At 37.9% G+C, this 26,841-nt stretch overlaps 1 protein-coding gene across 4 annotated transcripts; it reads left to right on the top strand.

Moving 5' to 3' along the window:
* The first annotated feature begins 920 nt into the window (after positions 1–920).
* On the top strand, positions 921–10,684 carry arrdc2 (arrestin domain containing 2). Of its 4 annotated transcripts, none has more exons than XM_034881234.1 (8): positions 921–1,109; positions 1,941–2,195; positions 8,459–8,676; positions 8,780–8,882; positions 8,981–9,237; positions 9,363–9,525; positions 9,963–10,123; positions 10,329–10,684. In XM_034881234.1, exons 2-8 carry the CDS (start codon positions 1,946–1,948, stop codon positions 10,380–10,382), a joined length of 1,206 nt encoding a protein of 401 aa, XP_034737125.1. In that variant the 5' UTR covers positions 921–1,109; positions 1,941–1,945; the 3' UTR covers positions 10,383–10,684. The 4 variants fall into 4 exon arrangements, with proteins under 4 accessions (XP_034737125.1, XP_034737124.1, XP_034737123.1 ...); XM_034881233.1 differs by having other exon boundaries at positions 923–1,109; positions 8,780–8,888; positions 8,987–9,237; XM_034881232.1 differs by lacking the exons at positions 921–1,109; positions 1,941–2,195 and adding an exon at positions 6,254–6,729.
* The last annotated feature ends 16,157 nt before the right edge of the window (positions 10,685–26,841 follow it).

Here is a 26,841-nt window from a genome sequence, read left to right as displayed (position 1 = left end):
CCGACATGGTTAATTAAGACCATGGAATGTATGAAAAAAATTATATTCGTTTACATAATTTATGCAATTTGTTGTACCTTGTCATTTAAAAACATCTAAGGGGTAAGTAAGTCCTGGTCAAGGACATGCTTCTAATCTAAAGGCTTAATTTGAACAACACGCCTACTGTTATACATATTTGACCACATGACATTGAGAAACGTCCCCAAATAGGTTTATTTAAAGTGATACAAAGGAAGTTTATTACTTACTGACTTCTCCAGTGATTAAATGTATTTGATTTATGGTATTTGATATTAATAGGTACTCCTGTAAGGTTCTCTAAAAACAGCTGCTTCAGTGATGACCCAGTGTCATAAATTTTAGTTTGAGCCAACGTATTACATAATGATAAGGTGAGGAACTCTTTCAAAATAGACATAGCTAAAACAAAACAAAACAGACACCACGTTTTGCAGGGATGATTTGAAATTCTTCTCTAAAATATATTTTACATAAAATTATGGTTTTGATTTTAGTTTACTTATTATGTTCTTCCCTTTTTTAACTACTTTTTGAAATACAGTTTTTACATAATTCAAGTAGCCTATCTCAGACGGCATACTTTTCTTTTTATATGTATTTTTATTATAAAAATGAGATACTAAACTGAAGGACACAAAAATCACACGTGCAACACATGGACAGTCACCAACATGGCAACACTATTAGATAGGCCTACCTTAAAATAAAAGGGCAAAGAAGGGTAATTTTGTGTTTAAACATTTTCTTAGGGACCAATGATTTGTATTTGTAGCCTATCAGTTTCCCTATTTTTCTTTTCTTTGACAGAGACGGTTACTAGTATAGATGGTCTTATTGACAGCTTTTGTGTGGTTCTTTGAATAAAGAAAAAAAAAGAAAGAAAAAAAGGTCCTCCTGTTCAAGGGGGCGGGCGTGCCTCGAGCGTATTGTTTCTCATTGGTGTAATGCTGTGTTTCTGGGCGTTGAAACCTTCGTTTATGAAGGCTGAGCCTCCATTGAACATCATCCAGTGGAGTGAACACACAACTTGACTTTTTCACCATAAACCTCGTCTTCTCGAAGACCACTGCTCTCCTGTCCTGCCGGTGAGTTTAACGTTCGCCACTGTATTTAAAAAAAAAAACTGTCGCGGTTCTCAATCCTGATTGGCTGAGACACTGAGTTTATAAAATGCACGATTACACGGCCGCACAACGGAGAATATAAATATTGCTAAACCCACAGAAACATTTGTAACAGAACTGTTTTAAAACCATGACAGTCAGTTGTTAATACAATATTATTTACATATTGTTGACTGAAAGTAGAATTTCATTTATTTGACATTAACGTGTATGAATCCATATCCGGCACTAATACCGAATTAATTTAGAATCATAAAAACAATGATGTTCTTGTTTATTTGTTTGGTATTGGTGTAATCTAAACGTTTTTCTGCATATTAAAGAGGTTGGTATACACTTTAACAATGCAACAACGTGGTTCTAACCACGTTGTTGCATTGTTCCAGATCACAACACCATGATATCGAACATTTTCTAAACGTGTTTTAAAATAACAGACTACACTGTCTCTGAAAAGGCAGGCCCTGGCATGTCTGGGGCCCTAAGCAGAACCACCCAACCCCACCCTAATAATAAGGTCATTAACAGAAAATAGCAAAAATCAAGTTCTGTTTAATGGAAAATGCACATTTTAAAGCCCTCCCAAAACATTGCATAATATTATTTGAAAAGCTATTACAGGACTTCACGTGTATAATTTGCTTGTTGGGTCTGGAGCCCTAGATGTTTAAATCATTCATTTCTGCAGCTGGCTCTGGATATTTGCAGTTTGGTTTTTAAAGCACCTGAAATCAGTTCTACACACACCTCCTAGTGAGCCCTGTCAAACTTGTTAACTGTCTTCACTCATAGGAACAATGGTGAGCACCATTAAGTCTTTCAAGCTGGAGCTGGATGGTCCGGTTGATGCAGCGTTCACCGGTGGGGAGGTGGTGTCCGGCCAGGTGGTTCTGGAGCTCCGCAGGGAGACCAGAGTGCACTCCATGAAGGTGCAGGGCAGAGGGGTGGCCACAGCACACTGGCTGGAGAACCGTGGCATGAATGCCGTCTATAACGACTACACCTCCAAGATCACATACTTCAGGAAGAGACAGCATATGATCCGAGGTCAGTGTGGTCAAAGCTTTGTAGCTTTGCTGTGATATCCATTGTAACTGTACATCAACATGTATTGCAGTGGGTTGATGAATAACCTCTCTCTCGCGTTAATAATGTGGTGTAAAACTGCTGATTTGCTCTTCCAAAGGCCGGCTGGTAGCCATTGTATCTTGTAGTTGCTGCAGTTTGCAAAATGAAGCCACCTGGGCTCAATGTGCTGCATGGAAACCTGGGAGACAGGTTGACTCTGGGTCATCCAGATACATCTGCCAGATAACCAATCCTAGCATTAAACACATCCATTAGTGCTGAGAGCAATGCACACAACTGGTTTACGTTTAAGTGCTTTGTTGCACTGTAAAGTGTGAAATTCGCCTGGTGTGGGATACACTGTCAGTTTAAAATTAGGCAGGCAGAGAATACAGTCCATAGTAGCGAAGTAAATAACTGTACACAGTGGTTAATGTTTTATTAGATGCTCAGTAAACAGTATACTTGGTTTGATTCCCCAGTGTGGTTGGAAAGGTAAATATGAATGGAGGTGAGAGGCTAAGATAAGATCAAGGTTTGCCTTGTTGTTGTTGTTGTCGCTTTTGCAGAAGGCATACAGCCAAACAAGTTGCAGAGTAATTGATTCTAGAATTTAATTTGTGTGTCTCAGTTCCACGTCATTTGCTGCTGCTATATGTATGTACAGTGGTTAAAGGTGCACTGGGCAGGTTTTGTATGTTAATATCTAGCCCACATTTCAGACTAAACAATGACTACAGAAAAGTAACACATCACCCATTAACTGAAATGCTGCAACTAACAAATATTTCAATAATGGATTGTCCATCAGTTTTTTACATGTATTATTTAGAATGAAATATTTAACATGTCATTTAAATGGTCATACATACCATTTACCATCAGTTACCAATTACCAAACTGGATAGGTCTGGCTGCTGCCGCTGCTCTTCTTCTTCTTCTTCTTCTTCTTCTTCTTCTTCTTCTTCTTCTTCTTCTTCTTCTTCTTCTTCTTCTTCTTCTTCTTCTTCTTCTTCTTCTTCTTCTTCTTCTTCTTCTTCTTCTTCTTCTTCTTCTTCTTCTTCTTCTTCTTCTTCTTCTTCTTCTTCTTCTTCTTCTTCTTCTTCTTCTTCTTCTTCTTCTTCTTCTTCTTCTTCTTCTTCTTCTTCTTCTTCTTCTTCTTCTTCTTCTTCTTCTTATTATTATTATTATTATTATTATTATTATTATGCTATAGAAAACAAAAACAATCACAATCGTCTTGTGGATGCAGCGATGGTGCCCATGCAAAATAGACAATGGAAGGGGAGGAGAATGCCACATGAAATATGTGTCCGTTAGCAGGCTTATACCCACAGTCTACATCTGAAAAGTCGGACTACCACCAACTTCTAACTTAGACCACCTGCAAAAAGACAACAGTATTAATTTGATAATTGGTGCAAAAGAATAAATACATAAATTAAAAATGTTTGGTTTTTTTAGTTAATGAATTAGCAGCAGTTAATAGTTCATCAATATTACAATATAATATATTATAATCAATTTTATGTTGATCAAGTCAATGTTTAAGCAGTCAAACAGGAAAATCTGGACCAAGCACCGAGGTGGGGAAATATTGCGTTATATACCATAAGATGATATCAAGCTGTCATTTGTCAGACATTTTGCTAGTGCATTTATGTCATGGTATCTTTCCCTTTTTGATATCTCTGATAATATATTAGCCCCATCTTTTTTGGTAATACTGGATTTTTATATATTTCATAACAATAATAATAAAATAATAACTTTCTGTATAGAAAAAATCTGTCCAGTAAAAAAAAGAAGGGGTCTAACCTTCTCATATAAACTCCAAATCCTTTCAGAAACAGAATCTGTTTTTATTATGGTTGCATGTGCAATTGATTGGGCAAAGCGGTAAATATAAATGGTAAAGTAGAAATAAGGATGTTGTGTTTGGTACCATTCACTTAGTTGGGACAAGAACTGAAGAGAAAGTGAAAGACAGAGGAGAAAGGAAGGAAGGGGTGGGGGCTGTTTAAAAATAATGCAAGCTGTGTCACCGCAGCAACCAGAAAAACAACACGTGACTTTGACACGCCCCTTGGCCAGTCCTCATCCACAACACAGCCTGCTGCTGCTCTCCATTCCTTTTACAATACGGTGTCAGGATCAGCTCATTTATCTTATAACTTTTTCACATACCATTGTTTTTCCCTTTTAAAGATTCAGTCCGGTTTCAGTGTAGAGGTTTGTTGTCTTTTTGTGAGTTGTTCCAGTTTTAGAAGTTGGAAGTTTAACATTTTCATTTGCTTCTCATGCAAACATCACTGAAGAATGACACTTTCTCAAGCCCCCCTTTTGCTCTAAAATATACAGTTTGTTAAAAATTGTTCTACAATGTTGTGCACTCAGCAGCTCTTTAGGCAAACAAAGAGAAACTTACATGGATAAATATATTTACTTTAGTCTGCAGTAGTGGTAACATGCTCTCAGCCATGATTGGGGTGATTATATTGAGTCATCTGCACAGCAGGACCTTTTATCAGCCCCATCATTCTTTGCAGAGATGCATGTGTTCATCTTATCAAGACCGAGGCAGGAACTGGTAGTACCAGGCTCCTGCTCCTGGTCACCAGCAGGTGGCAGGCTGGGCTTTATTTTACCAAAGGCCAGAACTTCCTGAATGTATTTTAAGCAAAAACTGACAACTAGATGCAAACTGGAACAGTGACCTCCCAAATATAACAAAAAAGTTCTGCTGCTAATTTCACATTTCTTTGGGTGAAGGAACTGATTCTCAAGGAACGAGGCAAGAAAACCTCCTTTCTAGTACTTTCTACTTTCATACTGACCTGCATGAGTAAAATAACTTCTCCAGGGGCCCAGTTGCACTTCGGCGAGCACTATCTACCTAAAGTCTTACAACTTCTCCTAGATTCCCACTAATCTCCAGTCCAGTTGTCAGGCTGTGTAAATACATCTTGGCTGTCCTGCAGCTGTGCACACTTCCACCTCATTGCCTGTTGGTGGCGCTGGAGCGCTAACTCCTTACTCCCAGGGAACAAAAGAGTAAACAACTTTGTTTTTCACAGACCAGACTGGATTTTTTTTCTGAGGACTTTTAAATTGTATGAAGAGAGTAACCCAGTTGAGAAATGAGGTGGCGTTTGTTTGGTTTATTAACTGCAGCAGAGTTTGTGAGACGAAAAACATTTTGCCTTTGTTTGAAAATGTTGAAATTTAAAGTCTTGATGTGTTAAGAAAAGGCTGCATTGGTTCTATATTTCATGCAATGTTGCACACGTTTTCTTTATTCTGGGACTTTTCCTGTGATATCTATGTGGGATACCTTTTATTATTGACGTTATGAATGATTGTGGTTGTTTGGTGGCATAAGTTGAATAACTTTATGCATAGCTGTGTGTTTTCCATGTCCTTAGTACAGTATGTTCAAAGCGACATGGAAGAAATGGAGTAAACAGCTTTGGTTCAGAGTGAAACTATTTTCCTCTGAGCTGTGCGGGGCGGATCTTTGCCAGACGGAGGCATGCTCAGTAAGTCTGTTTTCTTCTAAGAACCTGTAACCATCAATCACCAGCAGGCCCTGTTTTCCTCTCTGCTGCTTCCACACCCTGTCTGCATGTTTATTATGTTGCCTTCAAACTCAGTACGGAAATATGGGTGTTTTGAAAAGAGCTGCACAAAGTTACCCAACTTGGTTGTAACCTATGGTTGTAAGTAGGACTGAAAGATGTGACTCAGAGGTGGTTGGCTGTCATAAAACGTTGTGAAGATGTGATACATTATGGTTTGTTAATGTTGACATCATGAGGTGGTTGTGTTCTTAGTCTTTTCCAGACTTGTTGAGTTTTCTAGCTGATGAAACCTGAAGGTTGATCAGTACATTTTAGGAAACATACTTTGTGTTATGATGCTTTTAACAAAAGTACAACCCCTCCCCCCTCCGCTACACAGAACAAAAATGCAGCTTTGAAAAGTCGGAGCCAAGGAAGGAGCACCTGAAAGCAACATCAGTCTTCAACCCTCTCCTGAGGCCTTACATAATAAATGTAGAAATCCCGCCCACTTTCTCAGCCTAAATAATGCTGCAGACCGAAAGTGCTCACAGTAGAGCTTTAGACAATTGAATGAAGTTCGTCTGAAGATCAACTTCAGAACTCTTTAATAAACTGCGGGACTAGATTAAAGGAAGCATCCACTTTTGCATTTAAAGGGACTTGCACAACCTGCAAAATGATTTTCGACAAGTTGAAAAAGTTTGACATCGTCTTCGAGTCTCCGGAGGGGGACTGTCCTCCAGTGTTCAGCAGCGGGGACGTGGTGTCCGGCCGGGTGGTGGTGGACCTGTCCGGGGAGAGTCGGGTGGACTCACTGAAGCTCCACGCCGAGGGATTCGCTAAAGTGCACTGGACTGAGTCCCGGTCCGCCGGCTCCAGCACCGCATACACCCAGAACTACAGCGACGAGGTGGAGTACCTGAACCGGAGAGAGGTGCTGCTTCAGGCAGGTCAGTCCGCTGTGCAGGCGCGGCGATGGGGAAGACTACAGGGGGTGCATCCTGTCTGTAACTAGTAGCTAGTAGGGGATCAAAACAGCAAAACCAGCCTCCTCATTGAGCTTATGCCAAGCGAATGAAACTTCAGTGAAAGTGGTTTATTTGTCACTGGGACACTGGACTGGTTGTTTGTCAGCAAACGGGGGCTATTGTTTTCATGGTTTTAGCATGCGAGTTAAACGGATCATTAACATGGTCATGGTTTTTTTCTGGTTTTTGTGTGACAAATTGTAACTTTTTCTTTTAAGTGAGCTGTTTACGTCACATCTGAGATGTTTTGTTGGCTATGCCATTTATAAACGTGTTGCTCCCGTAGATGCAAAGATAATAGGATCATCTCTGTGAATGAAGTCAAACTTGAGTTCACATGTTTTTATCAGGAGCCTTTTGAGATATGGTTTCTTTGTTTGTGGCTACTTCCTTGAAGAAGTAAACTTGAACATCCAGATTCAGGAAATGCACAAAACTCAGGAATCCAGTCATTCATCCACAAAAGCATTTTAGGGGACTGTTAGTTATTTATTCGGCCATATAAGAAGCTTATTGTTGGCCATAACTGGATAGTATGTATAGATAGGATAAAAGTATAAAAGCCCTCATTATGTAGGAAGAGAGCTAACATGTTGCAACAGCTGTCGAAAAAGAGAGCTCTGACATCAGACCTTTCGTCATTTGAAGAAACTCCAGGGTTGTTTTTCTCCTCAGTGTTGTGGGAGAGCTTCTGGTTTCTGCTTTCATTCATTGGGCACAGAGTTGTTTTGCTTGGCAGGAAATTCACAGCCAGGGCTTCTTCATCAGCTGATTTATGATGTTCTTCTACAGTGTTCAGTCACAGTTTTTGATTTGGTATTTTAGCAACAACAACAAAAAGTTTGCAAGATATAATAAAGAAAGGATTTTGGTGAAGTATTTTGCAGACCGTGTACAAACAGACAAAAAGCTCATAGCAATCCACTTGACCCATCACGAGGATTAAACAGTGACAATATTGTTTTATACATAAAGATGGAGCTTCCAGCTCACAAAAGGGACACAAAAACATGTCAAGTCTGTTAAATGCAAACACATGTTGTTGGACCTGTGCAGCAAGAGAGAGAGAAAACGGAGCCGTTGAGACGGGCTGTATATTAGACAGAGGAGAACATGTTCTCAGTCAGCACAATGGAGCAGGAACCGCCCCTCTGAGCAAGCACTGAAGAGAAGCCTTGTGATTGCGGAGAAAGCCAGAGAGATTTCTATTTCAACAAGAGTCATACTTTAATGATCTATTCACACTCTCTGTATTGAACTCAACTGTATTTATGAGTATTTCTAAAGAATACTGATATGTATTTTAAAAGTTTGAACTAGCTAGGCAGCACTGTGTTACCAGCACTTTTCCTTCAAATAAAGTAATTAGTTGTATTCATTTTTGTGACGTATGACTTACATCACACAGAATCATTTAATCGGTCTCACTAAAGATTTTTATTGTTCAATTGTGCTGAATAGGTGTTTTATATCAGCTTAATATAACTTTATGTACACATTATGACACCGACCGAAATAAACTGGTCATCTTGGAATTGGAAGTTACACTCGCTGCCCTGTACTCTTGAAATCAAATGAACAAAACGAAACCAAAACAAGTGAATTAACTAAAACTCAAGTTTTCTACTTTTTTTCCATCCTCTCTCCTCAGATAACGGTGATGTGACAGTCCTTCCTGCCGGCAGACACGAATTTCCATTCAGCTTCCAGCTGCCTGAGGAGACGCTGGTCACCTCCTTTGAAGGGAAGCACGGCAGCATCCGTTACTGGGTCAAAGTTAAGCTACACAGGCCATGGGCCACGGTTAAAAAGATCAAGAAGGAGTTTACAGTCATTGAGCCCATTGACATCAACACGCCAGCCTTACTGGTAAGCATCTCAGTCCTCACATTTCATGATTCTGTCGTTGCACACTTCATGATTTTCCTGGTGTTTTTGAGGCTCTTGGCTCATATGGTTTTAACTTCCCCAGGCACCACAGGCTGGAACAAAGGATAAAATGGCACGAGCATGGTACCGCAACTTTGGACAAGTGTCTGTAACTGCAAAGATAGACCGTAGAGGCTACACGCCAGGTGAGAGGCTACCAGCTAAAGCGACTCACTCTAAAAACCGTCTTTGTAGGTTAGTTTAGAAGTGTCTGCAATTTCTAACCTACTTTCTCTATCCGCAGGTGAAGTGATACCTGTGTTTGCGGAATTTGACAATGCTACCTCCAGATCAGTTGTACCCAGGGCCTACATCACTCAGACACAGACGTTCATCGCCCGTGGCACCATGAAACAGAAGCGCGCGGTAGTGGGCACACTGTGCGGTGATATTGTGGGTGCCAGATGCAGGGAGACGTGGCACGGTCGCGCCATTAAGATCCCACCTGTGGGTCCCTCCATCCTGCAGTGCCGCATTATTAAAGTGGAGTACATGCTCAAGGTGAGCTCGATCAACAATTGCTTTTTTTCTCAAGAATTTTAGTGCTTTATTCCCTCTTTTCATGCACACTGCTGCTACACTTTTCACAAATGTTACTAAAGGTTCCCCTCTTTTCCTCTCAACAGGTTTGTGTTGATGTTCCTGGGACATCCAAGATGTGTCTGGAGCTGCCGCTGGTCATCGGCACAATTCCCCTCCATCCCTTTGGCAGCCGGACCTCCAGCGTCAGCAGCCAGTACAGCGTCAACCTTGAGTGGCTGCGCATGGCCATCCCTGAGCAGCCTGAGCGTAAGTGTCATTTTAATACAACAGAGATGTGTAGTTCTAGATGTGCATAGGGAGTCTTTTCAGGTTAAACAGTAGAATTTGTTGTGAAATTTGTTTTGTCAATGAGTATCATCTGCTAAATCAAAAAAATGCTACTTTTTGCCTTAAAAGAGCCTCTATGAGCTTTATCCTTTCCTGGGCCAGGTCCCTCTTTTATTTCTATGAGCAGACAGACAAAATACCTTTGGGTCAGATGCCATGTACATGGATAGACAAAGGTTTCAATGCAGCGGAGATTCACTTTGGATCAAATCAGTGTTTGTTGGTGAAAAAGGCAACTAATGTTAAGTGGGTTTTTAATGGTTTTAGCTGCAGTGATGACTCAGCAACTTAGTGTTTGGAAATGAACTGTTCTTTTGAGTCAGACCAGTACACTAATCCTGCTTCTTTCCCTGCAGCCCCTCCAGATTACAACTCCGTGGTGACAGATGAGGAGGCTGTGCAGCGCCAAAATACGGTTGTCCCGCAACAGGCAGAAGACCTGAGTGGGATCATGGAGCGCCCCCTTATGGCCTTTGTACAAGAATTTCGCTTCCGACCTCCGCCGGTTTACAGCGAGGTGAGTTACTAAAGACTGCAAACAACCCGCACCTGCAACCTTTATTTGTTTAGATATATTTGAAGTGTTCTTTCCTGCCAAAAAAAATAAATGTATATAATTGTAGTAAATAAATGCAGAGTGTATCCTAGTTTTTGTGCAGACTTATTATTTTTAATTATCTGCTTAGTTAACCTTCATCTTTAATTCCATTTCCTGACTACAGGTTGACCCCAACCCTCAGCCCTTAAACATGAGACCTCGCTGCATGACGTGTTGAACCATGAGCCCTACCTGAGCGTCAAGCGACTTAATTTATAGAAACAAATCAAGAGATTTGTCTTCTCCTGGATTACTTCTCTCTGATAAATGGCACCTGGTCCCACCAAGTGTTCGTGGAGGGGGACTGGAGCGCCGTGGAGAGTTTCGGAGACGGAGCTCACAGGAACTGGATGTCAGTGGAGGAGCCGCCACTTTGTTTCCAGTTCATAAAGAAAAGTGGACCATTTCCTGTTCTGTTCCAAGGAAAGTAACTTCTCCACATCCGTTCCTGTCCTCCCCAAGTGATTGATTGCTCCTTTTAAGAAGCAAGCTACAAATACCTCCCAATCAACGATTCCCTCATGTGAAGTGAATTTGGGGACATATTGGAGGGGGGGGGGGGGGGGGGGGGGGGGGGGGGGGGGGGGGGGGGGGAGGAGTTGGAGTTGCACCTGGTGTTCAAATGTTTGAAGAAAAGCGCTCTTGATAAGTTGACATGTTTGTAAGCACATTGTCATCTTTGAGTGGCGTAAAGAGAAAAGTGCAATTATTATCTTAACGTTCCAACTCTCCTTTTTGATTAGAACACCCTACACCCATACATTGTGTGACTCAGCAGTTTACCTGTTGGTTTTTACTGTTACTTAAGCATATACTGTATCTGAAGGTGTGATTATGGAGCAGACAAGTCAAGTAAGCGGATATGGATGTATTTTATGCATGTAGGTCACAATAATGTAAAAGGGAAAACTATGTATGCCTTAATTATCTGCAGTTGAAGATTTACATGGGAGTTTCAGGGAGTCATTCTCTCATGGAGATGATTATTGCTGAATGTATTCTGCAAAAACTTGGATGGTATGTGGAAAGAATTCCAAGGGAGGTGTTGTGTTAATGCCAGACTTAAGTCACTGAAGTGTAAAACTTGGTTGTTGATTTTAGCACAGTGATAAAATGGGATGAGCAGTTTGTGTATAAAGCTGCACAAGGCTTATAGATTAATTCTCCCAGCTGTTAAACAAAGGAGGAGGAGATGGAGACCTCTGAGCCTTGTGGTCTGAAGCTTTTGATGGAAGCCAGATGCTTTGTTGCTGTGAGGCGCTTTTTAAAGCTCAACCCGAGCACAGTGTTCAGTGTTTAAGTTGTGCCTTAAGGTGGAGATGCCACTGAAATGTATGGACAAAGAACATTCCAAAAACTGTCTCGAGGATTATTTTCTCTCCTCAACTTCCAAATAGTTAGTTAAACTGTTTTTAAAGAAGTCTTCAGGGTCAGTTGTGTGATTTTGTTGGCACGCACTGAAAAAAATAAATGTATTTTTATACAAATTGTTGATTCACAATCTTGCCAAAGTTTTGTAATTGTTTTTTCTAATAAAAAAAAGATTGAAATGATGTTTGTGTTTAATGTTTAATTCCAACTTTGACTGGTATGTAAGCTGTACACACTGTAAGGGTAATAGAAGAGGGCCTCTGTTTAGCATGTTGGTGCCAGTAGATTGGTACATCATGTACACTTGAACATTGTGAGTTGAACAATATTATTGCCAAGAGCATGGTTCACTGGAGAAACACTACACTCAGGTTTAAAACATCCTTTAGAGACAAGTTTGACCAGTGACAGCTCTAATATTGAGCACACACAATGCAGTTTTTTTTAGTTTTTTCTTCCCCTTGAAAAAACAAGAAACAAATGTTTTTGCTTATTCTCACCACTGAATTATTAGCCACATTGAGTTCAGCTCATACATAGATCTCATTAAGTGTCCTCTTGTACAGTTTGTTCCTTGTTTACATGAATATTCATAGATGCCAGTTTTCTTTTGCACATGGGAACAAATAAGCAGCTCAGTGAAGTATACACAGTGTCACACAGCTATAAACATGGCTGAAGGCCAAGCGGAAGACATTCTCTGAAGTCTGTTCACTGAAACATCCTAAAGTAGGAAGACAGAGAGATGTGCAGTGCAGAGATGGATAAGATATTCAGTGAGAAGGTTTTATACTTAAATACTTTGGGCTGATTTATTGAGACCAAATGGTTTCCAAATGAAACTTTAGAGATGGTTCCAGCATACGTGAGGCTTTTTTGTTTATCGGTTTTATGTTGTTATCTGAATACTTGGTGAACTCTGAATCAGACGAAACAAGATATTTCACAGACCAAACAATTTTAATTAAAAATAGATAGAAAATTAAATGACAAAATTAAACCTTTGGTCCAGCCTTTTATCTTAATCTGACGCAAGACTTTCAGTAGGAATTGAAGTGGTGTGGCGTCATTTCACAGCTGTCGTCATCTAGGGAATGACATAGGACCAGAAATAAGAGAAGATAACAAGTCTTATGAATGTCAGAGGATAAGAGGAACTGGCACATTCACATCTTTTGTTATGAATAAAACATTAAAACCGATTTCATATCATTTAAAAACAACCTTGAAGTTTGTCTGCTGGCCTCCAATACAGTGAAGGGACACAGTCTGATCTTCTCAACCATTTGTGAGGTATCAAATCATAGTGGTTCGCTTCAAGGACTGCCACCTCAGCAAGTAGGGAAGATTGAACCTAGAAATATTGCGAGGGGGGGGATACTACTGCCTTAAGTCATAGCTTTCATTTGTAATAAGTGCAGAATCTCATCTTGTAAAAGTCTTTAAATGCACTAAGTAGAAACCGAGCTATTGCTGATGTCAGTTTGTAGATATATATTAAGCACTACTTGACAAGGATAGGTACAAAACTGCCAAAAGTTTAGAATTTAGACTGTCAATTCCAACATGACATGGACACAGACCACAATTAAAACAACAAAGCATTAACGAAGTCAACTGTGCGGAAAATTAAGCATAATTTTGGTTGTCAATAAAAAAAAAAAAACCCTAACACTAGAAAGCCCTGCTGAACTCTAAACTCTAAACTCTACTGCCTTACCTTTCCTTTGACAACATCACGCTACTTAAATAATCCATCAGGTAATTGTTATGTTAAATACAGACAAAAAATCCATTGAAACATTATTTAAGGCTTCACTTAGCTCTTTTAAGGTTTCAATTCCTGTATTTAACCTTCAGTTTTATAGACTAGACAATTCCAGTATTTCAACCTTCAGTTTTTATAAACTAGACATAGAGTAGATTTAGACAAAAAGTAGCCTATAAAGTGTCCTTAAGCTGTCTGTCTATCCTGTCCGACCGACACCTTGAAGTTGTCCTTGTGTTCACTGCAATGACCTTACAGTGACCCTGCTGTGTGTTTTTTTATTCTTTCATATAATATTCTTCCACCCAGGGAACAGACGGGATGAAAGAAGTGAACAAGGTGTTTCATGGCGTTGTGCAACATCCACATTGCTCTATGTTATCCTTGTGTTTGTGGGATGCTTTTAATTGATGCTCCGATGAGTCAGAATGAGTCATTTAACATTGTCACGGTATTGTAACTTCGTTTTTTGTTGTCAAACCTGCATGTCTGGTTTTATGTGGGAATTTATCGCTCAAATATTTTGTTTGTACATGTTTGATGTTGCATGTGAAATTACCTTTTTTCAACATACCATATTAGGATTTTTTTTTAACATTCTATACTGAGAATTTTTTTGACATACTATACCATGACTCTTTTATCGACGCACTATACTATGACTGTTTTTATACACTACACCATGACGTTTTAATCACTTTTTTCGACATGCCATACTATTATTTATTTTTGTTATACTATACTGTGTCTTTTTCATGACTTTATTAACACTTTTTTTGACATACTATACCATTACTTAATTTGACATAATATGCTATAAGTTTTTTCATTATACAATGCTATGACTTTTTTTAATAATTTTTTTTGACATATTTGACTTTTTTCTGTTTTCTTTCAACATAACATACCATGACTTTTTATCACTTTTTTCAACACACCATACTATGACATACCATACTATGAGTATTTTATCATTTTTTTCAGCATACTATCAGTTTTTTTATATACCATAATATGATTTTTTTTTCACATTCTATACTATGATTTTTTAATCACTTTTTTCCACATACAACTTCATTGACGAACTACACTATGACATTTCTTGATGTACTTTACCATCACTTTTTTATCATTTTTTTCCACATGCTATACTATGACTATTTTTTTACGTATCATACTATGAGTGTTTTATCACTCTTTTTCAGCATGCTATCAGTTTTTTCGATTTACTATAATATGAATTATTTTTACATTCTATGCTATGACTTTTGTATCATTCTTTTCGACATACTGTACCATGAATTTATTTGACATACTATACTATGACATTTTTTGATGTACTATACTATGACTATTTTATCACTTTCTTTGGCATACTGTACTTTGACTTTTTGTTTATGACCATGCCTTTTTTATCACTTTTTTCTGACATACTATACTAGGACTTTTTATCATATTTTTTGACAGACTATTCTATGAATTTCTTTGATGTACTATACCATGACGTTTTATATCACTTTTTTCGACATGCCATACTCTTAATTATTTTTGTTATACTATACTGTGACTTTTTCATGAATGTATTATCACTTTTTTTGACATACTCTACAATGACTTTATTTGACACACTATACTATAACTTTATTTTTCAACATACAATACTATGACTATTCTTTACATACCATACTATGACTATTTTATCACTTTCTTCAGCGTACTATCAGTTTTTTTTATTTACTATAACATGATGTTTTTTACATTCTATACTATGATTTTTTTCACTTTTTTCCACATACAATACTATGACTTCATTGAAATACCGTACTATGACATTTCTTGATGTACTATACTATGACTTATTTCACTTTTTTCCACATACTATACTATGACTTATCTTGACATAGATCCTATGACATTTCTTGATGTACTATACTGTGACTTTTTCATCACTTTTTTCCATATACCATACCATGACTATTTTTTACATATCATACTATGAATATTTTATCAGTTTTTCAGCATGCTATCAGTTTATTCGAGTTACTATAATAGAAATTATTTTTACATTCTATGCTGTGACTTATGTATCATTCTTTTCGACATACCATACCATGAATTTATTTGACATACTATACTATGACATTTTTTTGATGTACTATACTATGACTATTTTATCACTTTTTTTGACATACTATACTATGACATTTTATGACTTTTTTTCTGACATACCATACCACGACTTTTTTAATTCATTTTTGACATAACATACCACGACTTTTTTAATTCACCTTTGACATACCATACCATGACTTTTTTACCACTTTTTTTGAAATACTGTTGTATGACTTTTTTTGATATACTATACTCTGTCTTTTTATCCATTTTTTGGACATGCTATACTATGAATTTTTTTTTTTTTTTGACACGTGTACTATGATTTTTGTTTATCACTTTCTTGACATCTCTATGACTTCTTCAGTACACTATACTGTGACTTTTATCTCTCTTTTGACACACTATACTATGAATTGTTTTTCGTTATTTCACTTTTTTTGACATGTGACATTTGACTATTTTTGACATATTGTACTAAGACTTTTTTTGACCTTTTTTTTAACACAGTACACCACGACTTTGTCATTACTTAAAAAAAAACATACTGTGACATTTTTTTATATTCTATACTGTGACTTTTTGACATACTCTGCTATGACTATTTTATCACTTTTGTTGACATACTATACTATGATTTTTGTTTATCCCTTTTTGACTTTTAAGCTGTACAACATTGTGGCCTTTTTATCTCTTTTTTGACACACCGTACTATGAAGTTTTTTAAAATCATTTTTGTGACATATGACGTGAGTATTTTTGACATTTTATACTAATATGTATACTTTTTAGACCTTCTTTTAACACTCTATACCATTGCTTTTTATCACTTTTTTCTAAATACTATACTATGACTATTTCTGACATACTATAGTTTATATTTTCAAAATACTATTTTACGACTTTTTATCACTATTTTTGACATACTATACAATTACTATTTGACATACTATAATATGATATTTTCTGATATATTATACTATGACTATTTTATCACTTTTTTTGGCACACTATACTTTGACTTTTTTTATGTACTATACTATGAGTTCTTTTTTACATTCTATAATATGAACATTTTTGACCTACTATATCCCATGACTTTTTTTGAATCACTTTTTTCGACATACTATACTATTGTATTTTTTGATATACTATACCATGAAGTTTTATCACTTTTTTGACATTTGACTATTTTTGACATATTATACTAATACGTGTACTTTTTAGACCTTTTTTTTGACACCGTATACCATGACTTTGTTTTTTTTTTTTTTTTGACGTACTATACTATGACTTTTATCACTTCACTTTTCAACATGATATACTGAGACTATATTTGACATACTTTATTATAACTTTTCAAGATACATTTTTATTCCATTTTTGACGTACTGTGCTGTGCCTTTTTTGATATACTGTACTATGACTTTTTTGACACACTATAAATTTTTTTCAATATACTCTACCATGATTTATTATCACTTTTTATGATTTTTTATAATTTTTTGTCAATATACTAAACTATGACTTTTCATCACTTTTTAAATACTGTAATTTAATTTTTTATTTTACAAACCAAACAATTTTAAAGATTGATGGATACATTTTTTAAATTGAAATAAACCTCAGACAACAACAAGACTGAAATGCTGAGTTCAAATTCGTTTATGTGTAAAGTAATTTTTCCTCATTATAGTTTCCTACTTTTGCTCAAGTAAAATTTTCAATGCAGGACTTTTACTTATAATTGAGTGTTTTACAGTGTGGCATTCATACTTTTACTTAAGAAAGGGATCTAAATACTTCCTGCATCACTGCTTGTTGTGATTTCCAGAAAGTTAAAGTCTTATTTTGGAAGGAAACTATCCCTGTTGGTTTACACATTGCAACCTGCATACCTTCAGTCTTTCCACAGGGTGTTTTTTGGCCCAGAGTTGAGGTGGACATGCTCAACAGTTCTTTACCTGTTTTCTTGATTAACTGAAATATTTTTTTCTGAGATAAAATAAACAACAGTAACTCAAGACAAAAACTGAGATTTTGTAACTTTTTGTATTCTCCAAAGTACAAAAAAGACACCCCAAGGCCAACAATTGAGAGTTTAAAAACAAGAATGTTCAAAACATAAAGTTAAAGACAAATACATACAATGCAGAATCAATATCAATAAATTCAACTGCAAATACTACAATACAAATATTTAAAAAATCTAAACGTGATTTTTATAACTTTTTGGACACTTCAAAAGCAATTAGATCCCGGGGATTGAAGAATAACTTGGTTATTGAGGGGTTCTAAGAAATCTGTACATCTTGTGTTTTTCTCCCTCTCACGAACATACAGACAGAATTGGACTTGAAAAAAAATTGACCACCACTGATCATTTCAAGTATTTGATCAGGGCTAAATTAGGTTAAAGTAATCACATGAGACAAAAAGACACAATGTGTTTCCTTTTGGAATAGTTGTAACTAGTGCAGTGGCAGGGTATCCCTAATCACTAATTACATTTCTAAACAGCAATTGACTACAAGATTGTTGCATGGTACAAACAACATATAAGCAAATAAGCCACTGAATGTGAGCCTGTATTCAGTGTGTCATAGAAACATTTGGGAACAACTTGCTGGAAGAAATTATGAGTATTTGAGGCAAGGTTGAACTTAAGATTGATTCAGGAGCGAAACAAGTTCTGTCATAGGTCCATGCACCTTATGGAAAAATGTCTCTCCTGCAAATTCCAATTGAATTGAATTAATCTGTCAAATCTGAACAGGAGTTATCTCAGAACACTTCACAGATGGAGTTTGTCTAGACCACACTAAAACTTACACCACAATATGACCCAACAATTTCCCACAAGCAAGCACTTGGTGTGACAGTGGCGAGGAAAACGTCCTTTTTACAGGCAGAAACCTTGGACAGACACTGGCTCTTGGTGGACAGCAATTTGTCACTGCTTAACACAGAGACACTGAAACAGATCTACAGAAATACAGAGACACAGATACAGATATAAAGATATAAAGAAATATGGTTCATAAAAGTTATAGCAGTTGTTATGATAAACAGTGGCAATTACAGTACCAATTAAGATAATAGAACTATGACTAGAACTAATAGTTGTGGTAGTGGAGGGCAAAGCAGGGCATTGAGCAGGACCACAGCAACCGCTGCAACCACAATCCAGGTGCCACCCCAAGCCAAAGAAAACTGCGAGGCAAGGAAAAATAAGGAGCTAAGTTAGTAACAAGCATCATTGGGACATGAATGCACAGAGATGAAAAGAGACAGGAGGTAGGAGCTCAGTGTGTCAAAGGAAGTCACACGGCAGTCTAAAACTATAGTGGCATAACTACGAGCTGCAAGCTAACCTGAGCCAGCCTACAAAGGGTTGGTAGTTGAATCTGACAACTATGAGGTGAAGCAGAGATAAGGTGGGGGTGTGCCGTGACTGAAAAATGTGTCCCTGAGCAAGGCACTAAACTCTCCTGTGCCTGAAATGTAAAACCATAGAACCTTTAGTTTCCAATACACAATGTCACCTAGATTTCTGTTTAGAGATCCAACAGTGTGTAAAACTTGAATGATAAACCATGGTCAAAAGTGTGTGGACACCCTCATGCTTGCAAGTATTTGCTCCCATTCAGCCAATACAGCATTAGTGAGGTCAGGGAACTGATGTTGGGTGACAAAGCCTGGCTCACGGTTTGCATGCTTAGTTAATCTCAAAGTGATTGGATGGGGTTAAAGTCAGGGCTCTGTGCAGACCAACAAACAAAACCATTTCTTCATGGACCTCACTTTCTGCAGATGGGCATATTATCATATATTGTATCTCCAATGTAAGCTAACATTTGTCTAGTTTTGTTTCTCTATGTTGAATAAGATACAGCATGTAGAGGTGTATTTTCTCACTTTTAACATACCTATTTTAAGCATGGGTTTGTGTGAGTCATTATAAGCTGCTGTTGTCAGGACATAGTTGACTGGCTGATAAAAAACACAAACTTAGAGACACACATAGAAAAACTCAAGGCGTAATGGTCTTTTTCTAACCCTGCCTTCTCATTCACAGCCAATCACAAATCATTTGAGCCAGCGCAAACAACCAACCCATTGGTTCACATTAACTCACCTCATCTCCGCAGACCAATGGACAGTCAGGATCCAAACCGTGTCTACTTAAATTATAGAGGACATTAAATCTGAGGGAGTTTAAGACTGAACTAAGATGAAAACACATTGAGTTTCAGACACAATACAAGATAATCAGCTCCAACTAGTCAAAGATTTTAAAAGTGACAGCCTCAGCAGTTTAGAAATCAGTCCTTTAAAATCAATAATAAATACAGTATATGTTATGTATTCACGTAGATTTGCTGTTGTGGCACTATGAAGCAATGAGGTGACTCATACACACACAAGAAACTGAGTCTTTTTCACATAAATTAAGAAATTTCGGGATATTACATGACATGCTCTCTTGTGTGGTGATTGATTCCAAAGACGTCAAACTACTGTATGTTCCTCTTTGCCAGGGGATCAAGTTTCCCAGCTTCCATGAAAAAAACCCTTCCCTTTATCATCTTGTAGGGTGACAAAAGATCTAGAAACACCAATCACATTAGTGCCTCCAGTATAACTGTGGTAGGCCTACCAAACAAGAGCAAGTAAAATCCTTAACACTATCATTACTATTCAGGATGTTGGCTGTGTGGTTCATTGAGTTGTACCCTTGATGTTGCCATCTGTGAAATTTCAAGCTCATTGAGGGCTCTAGTCAAACTGAACTGTCTTTACCAATTAGTGCAAAATAAGCACATTTAGTTCTTGAAAATTATGACCAAGAACACAAAAACGGATGTAGTCAGCGATATTGCGGCAAGAATATGCCAGCTATTGAATATCAATATAACAAAGCGCAGAAGGACCTCAAAAAGTCTTGGAAGTTATCAAATATGAATTCAAAATCCACCTGTTTTCCTCACATTGGCCTTACTTTTCCTCCTGAAGAGTCAACTTTTCAAAGTATAGTTTTCAAGACAAAATGAATAAAGTAAAAGTAAACTTGACAATGGAAAATTTGTATCTATTGTTACTGTAGGTGTTAGTACCATATCTGCGGTGTATTTGGAGTTACATTTTAATACTGTGCTATATGATTAAATTGTTTAGAGACACTGTGGCTAGCAAACAGTCAACAGACAAAGGACTATTGATACCAGACTTTGTCTCATAGCCCTTTTTGTACCTGAGCTGTCTAACAGTGTAATCCTTGAAATCGGTAATGTGTTGAAGTCAGTCATCAGTCATTCTTATCAGGACACATTTGGCGCCATTGTAACCTGTTTCTTTTGTTGAAAACAACTGGATACAAAATGTATCCAATCAGGACACGTCTAGGCATAAAAGACTCATCAAGGTTGCTGTGAGGAAATCAGCTGTTCAGATGTTTTTTTCCTTTTTACATTTAAAATCAGTATCGGCTTACATTCCAAACAAATCACAATAAGACTGAAGGGAACGGTGGCAGACAAACCAAAACAAGTCAACGTTGCTTATCCCCCCGGCACCAATGGGAGGGCGTATTCCCGGAGTGTTTTGGAGGACATCATAAGGCTTTGTTATGTGCTGTATGGAGGGGAACACAAGGAGTTTGTTGGGTGTTTGAGTGTGCAAATTCGTCCATGGCCAAATACAGTTATGTTTTGTCTTTAGGGCTGAATAGTTGCATCAGTTTCTGTTCTGTCTTTGCACGTCTTGGAGATGTTCCTTGCATGGATTTGAGTAATTTACAACACTGTATAATTAAAACAGGTTTTTGCTGTTAAAACTTCACAAGCCAGCCAATTTAAAACCAAAGACGCACCCAACAAGCCATGGCAGAAGGCTAGAAAATGTTCTAATGAATCCACACAGGATTGGTCAAGAAGAGAGTTTTGTTTTGTTTTGTGTGTTTTGTAGCATAGACCGGTGCCAGACTACCCAGCATTTATTGCTTAAGCTATTTTGTAATACATGTCCCAAGATGGAGATATATATATATATATATATATATATATATATATATATATATATATATATATATATATATATATATATATATGTACATACATATGTACACACATTTAAATTCACTTGTGCTCTATAAATCTTGGGAGTCCCCTCTCTGCTCTGTGAAAACAAACAAAGCCATGTGACGTCCACATGCAGCTCAGTCCTTCCTGGATGTACAGGCGCTGTGACATCAGAACGTCAGTGCTGGTTCAGATCAGGGCCTTGTTGACGTTAAAGAGACGGGGGATCGGCTTGCAGCTCCCCTCCCTTTCCCCTGGCTTCATGGAAATCAGTGTAACTCCAGAGGGGTCACAGAGCAGACAGCAGAGCCCTGCACACCAAGCTGCTCCCCAGAATATTCTGGAAGGGGTAAAATACAATGTAGGAACAACATGGGTAAACAGCAAAAAGAGCATATAGCTGCTCCTCCTACAGTTGTAATTCCACAAAATCTACTTGTTGCTTTGTATTACTTAAGATCTGTCTCTCTTTGTTTCAGGGCTCTGTGGCACTCTTTGTTCGTGAATCTTCCTCAGTACAATGGAGGCTCCACACAGAGCCCAAAATGCATGATGTAATGGATTTTTACAATAAATCAATATACAGTATGTTGAAATGCCATCAACACAAGCCACAGCTTGATTTAATCAGATATAAAAAAAAAGGTGATTATCTCGGAAACTAAAATCAAAACCTGAACCAGATATTTGGAGCAGTTATTTTTTGTTAGTTTAGCAACTATTGGCAAGTGAGCCAGACAGTAGGCTATATTTTGGACAACACTATTTATGGCAGTGAATTATTGCAGCCCTGCTGCTCCGTCTACGAGGAGAAGTATTTCGTACATTTGTATTTAGTTCTGGTGGGCAGGATGAATTTATTAAAATTTTGATTCAAACACAGGACCACTCCCCCTTTTCTAGGTTTAATTCACAGTGTATCAAATTAGCTAACTTATAACAATGGAGATGTATGACAAATTAGATAAAACTGATGGGTAGAGCATTCTAGCCCATTATGAGTATCTATGTGATGCACTATAGATAATGTAGTAATATTACGTGGCCCTGAAGTAAAACATTGCTGTCCTGTGTAAACCATGTATCCCCAAAACATCAATTTTTAATGAGCTTAAAACAACAGCCCTGTTTGAAATGTGATAATGCACTTATTGTATAATCCAATGGGATTTGAAATCTTGTTTTTTGGGCTTAAGAAGTAGGATTGTTTTCTCTAACCATTAGGCAAGACTTAATCACACCAAACTTTTATGCTGCAGAAGATGCATAGTTTAACTGGACAGCAAATTTGTATCATATAAATAAAACACAGTCAATTCAAACTAACATTTATTTTCTGGCGTCCTGTCTGTCACTTGTCAGCGGCATCAACGGCCCAAGTGTAGTTTCAGTCAGCAGAATGTGGTTACCTGTTCAAAAACAAAGTGAATTGGTCAGAAGGTGTCAATGTATTCCTTTAGTGTTACATGTGTAAGAAGACACGTGCAAGTTATTTCCACTCCCACACAACGATGCACGTGGCCGGGTTGTTTTGTTGGGAGAGTTGGCTGCCTGCCAGGTCTGCAGGGGAAAACCTTCTCCTTCATATTGTGACAAACATTAAAGCAGCCTTCAGGAATGCATTTTTCTTGGAAGGAGTGCAAGATTAGCACATAGCTCTCTGAAAGAACTGAGAGCAGAAAAACAATGGCGGGGATAAGTTGATGAGATGAGTAAGTTTGGACTTGAGCCTGTTGCCAAATTGTCCTGCTTTCCAGGACCAAGAGAACACTATGTCCAATGAATGCCAGAAAATTCAGATGTAAATACTCTTAAAACAGAAATAGGGTGTGTGGCAGAGCTCTGTATCTAATATCTGAATAATGTTGAAATGTACGGCAGAAGGAGACTTGAGATGAACAGCAGCAACTCTTTTGCCTGTAAAAGTAGAGAAGCTTTTTTAGCACTTTAATGCCACCACACATTTCACAGTTCCTTTCACATTTTGTTTCTAAATTCCACTTGTCTGAAAGCAACAGAGAACATGATCTTTACTCCTCATGAGGTTTATAGATTACACTATTAGAGCAAAGTTTCGAATCTTCTGATAACAAACAGCAGCTGAAGAACTTAACAAATAATCAAATTTGCACTTTATCAAGTTGACCTCCCTCTTCTTAGAGGGTGGAGGTTTGCTTTTACACACCATGCATTGGATGTGGCATCTCAGTCATGTGAAAGATAAGGGAAATAAGGTCAATTATCAGCTCGTATCTGTAAAAGCTGCTGTTCTATTTTTTTGGGAGTTTTTAAAACTAGGCTTCTGACATCAACAAATTAAGCCTTAAGCAGTACTAGTATCATCTTAGTTCTTCCTCCTCTTGACACAATTGTTTCTCCTCAGAAGTAAGAGAACCACAGCTATCCTCGTCACTGCCTGAGTGCATTTGGATTCTTGTGTATGTGTAAGTAACGCTGCTGTGGTCCAAACTATCAGCACCGTGTGGAAAGATAGGAATGAGTGAGAGGCAACGAGCCCAAACTATATACTGAAATGGGACCAAAAAACGAATGTGTCTTTTAAAAAAAATAAAAACTCAAAATCAAAAAAATACCTCAATCATCAGGCAACAATCATTTTCATTTTGGCCACAGACACAATGTCAGCGAGCATGATTTACTCTGGATTCTTTAAGACAAGTTTTAAGTTAAAAAATGGGAACATTTCAAACAGGTAAGTAAGTGGTCTTGACTTGATTAGTCCTGGTCTTGGACTTGTTTTGGACAAGACAAAGGTGGATTTGACTACAGCCCTAGTGCACAATCAGTTAACGAGTATATATATAGACTATAACAAAGTGGATCTATGGAGAGTTAAGGCCTGTTTCCATCCAGGGGGTCAGTGTGGACATTGTGGAGGACTACAAATACCTGGGAGTGCACTTGGACAATAAACTGGACTGGGCAAAGAACACCCAAGCCCTCTACAGGAAGGGTCAAAGCCGTCTCTATTCTCTGAGGAGGCTGAAGTCCTTCAACATCTGCAGGACGATGCTGAGGATGTTTTATGAGTCTGTGGTGGGCAGTGCTATCGTGTTTGCAGTTGCATGCTGGGGCAGAAGGCTGAGGGTAGTGGACGCCAACAGACTCAACAAACTGATCCGCAAAGCCAGTGACGTTGTGGGGGTGGAGCTGGACCCTCTGTTGGTGGTGTCAGAGAGGAGGAGGCTGTCCAAACTACATGCCATCTTGGACAATGTCTCGCACCCACTCCATGACTTACTGCTCAATCACAGGAGCACTTTCAGTGAAAGACACATTCTCCCAAAATGCACTACAGAGCGCCACAGGAAGTTATTCCTGCCTGTGGCCATCAAACTTTATAACTCCTCTCTCTAAGTGTCTGTGTGCCAGTGAAGTTGAAACTGGAAAATATTATCTGTTTTGTGCAATAAAACTGGCTTGAAATGTGTGCAATACTCAACTGCTAGCTAAGATATCCACACTGCCTATATTTCTTTATTTATATTCCTACTTGATTGTTTACACTATTTGTGCAACTGCAACACAGAATTTCCCTTCAGGGATCAATAAAGTATTGCTGACTCTGATTCTGATTATAGTGGTCATTTCTGTGGTCAACTTTATTTTGTTATTGCCCCAGATATATGGGTTATATCACACATCCAACAAAGTAAAAACAGATAGTATCTGACTCTTTTTTTTTCTTCTTTTTTTTTTAAAACCATGTTTATTTCTCACAGCTCATTCTCTGGTGGTCCCAGAGGAAGAATTATCCCGGGTTCTGACGTCAGACTTTATGAGTAAGTAAAACAAAGACTAATCGAGGGAAGAGCCCACATGTAAACAGAGTTGTTGTCACTTTTGATAAGATTTAGATGAAGACACAAACATGGGCTACGGCCAAGATTGGAGATTTGTGAAAAGAATAAGAATGGGAGCAACAGGGTATGATTCAGAAATTCTTCTTTTTCGCAAAAGACCACCTCGTTTTATTTCAAATGCATCAGTAAAGTCACGTTTAAACTTAAATTATTTGTCATGATATTATGACACCAATAAGGTGAATTCAAAGCAGTGGTTTATGTGAACCATTTAGCTCTGGAAGCAACACGACTAAACAAATAAAAAACAGGGCCCAAAGATCTGGGTGAACGGCTTTGCTCAAGAGCACTCACACTCAGTAAGGAGAATAACATAACAGATCAGTAGCCTATGATAAATCATTCTGAAAATGGGACAAAGAGGTCAATATCATGTACGCCCAGTCACGCTTACCCAGTAATTGCAGATTACATAAGAAAATTATAAACCTAAAGGATTTTTAAACAGAACCACAAACCGGAAATGTGAAATAAAAAAAATGTAACCTGTAAAGAAACCTTTGCAAACAATTAAATTCAGGGTAAATAAAAATGACTTGGTAACAGTAAAGTTTAAATTTTGATAATTGTGGTGGATGACCGAGGCGGACAGAGTTGAAGATAAATGTCGCTGCCCATCTGACTTACACACTCTTTAACTTACCATGCCATGAGGTTAACTTCTTCTTCTAGTCATGTCTCTTCCACAGAGCACTTTACATGCATTTAAGACACTGCTCCTTTTAGAATATTTTGGAAGCTTGAGATGTTATAGTTCCAGATATTTACCATTAGATGTCTACATATCTTCAGGCTGCTATCCAAATAATTTTAAGGACACAAGGAAAACTTGTTTTAAAGTGATAATGTTTTGTGGTCATAAACAATAAGTAGAAATGAACTGACTTTAGTTCAAGGATACAGTAAGTGCTCTCCACTGTACAGCCTTCTCCGGTTTGGACTTAGATTAAGCAGATTGGAATCACTCAATAAACAATATACAAAGATGTCTTAAGTTTATGTGTTCTGTACATTGAGTACTTTGATCATGTCTCTGTGCAGATGGACAGATTGAAGGCAGATCTGCAATCTACCATGAGTAAAGCTGCTTTGGTTTTTACATACACCAGATACACATGCCTCATCACCAAACAAGAAAAATGTACTAATGTAATGGCCTCAAGTGTGATGGTAATTCTGGTTTCTATGCTAGTCTTACCAAACCCGGGTGGCAGAGGCTGGCTCTGAGGACGTGGAACGTCATCTCTCTGTGGGGGAAGGAGCCGGAACTAGTGTGGGAGGTGGAGTGCTACCAGTTTGATCTGGTGGGGCTTACCTCTACGCATAGTCTTGGTTCTGGAGCCATCCTCCTGGATAGGGGTTGGACTCTATCCTGCTCCAGAGTTACCAAGGGTGTGAGGCGCCTGATGGGTGTGGGGATAC

This window comes from Etheostoma cragini, chromosome 9 (assembly GCF_013103735.1).
Source record: "Etheostoma cragini isolate CJK2018 chromosome 9, CSU_Ecrag_1.0, whole genome shotgun sequence".
In the NCBI taxonomy this organism is placed as follows: domain Eukaryota; kingdom Metazoa; phylum Chordata; class Actinopteri; order Perciformes; family Percidae; genus Etheostoma; species Etheostoma cragini.
Note: the sequence above shows the minus strand (reverse complement) of the source record. Positions and strands in the feature narration are given on the sequence as shown.

What these genes read in the sequence shown, in the direction of transcription:
- arrdc2 (XM_034881232.1), top strand. Translation starts at nt 6,456, where the DNA reads ATGATTTTCGACAAGTTGAAAAAGTTTGACATCGTCTTCGAGTCTCCG. An exon ending in TCAACACGCCAGCCTTACTG is followed by an intron (nt 8,677 to 8,779) that starts GTAAGCATCTCA and finishes TAACTTCCCCAG; the next exon opens with GCACCACAGGCTGGAACAAA. An exon ending in AAGTGGAGTACATGCTCAAG is followed by an intron (nt 9,238 to 9,362) that starts GTGAGCTCGATC and finishes TCCTCTCAACAG; the next exon opens with GTTTGTGTTGATGTTCCTGG.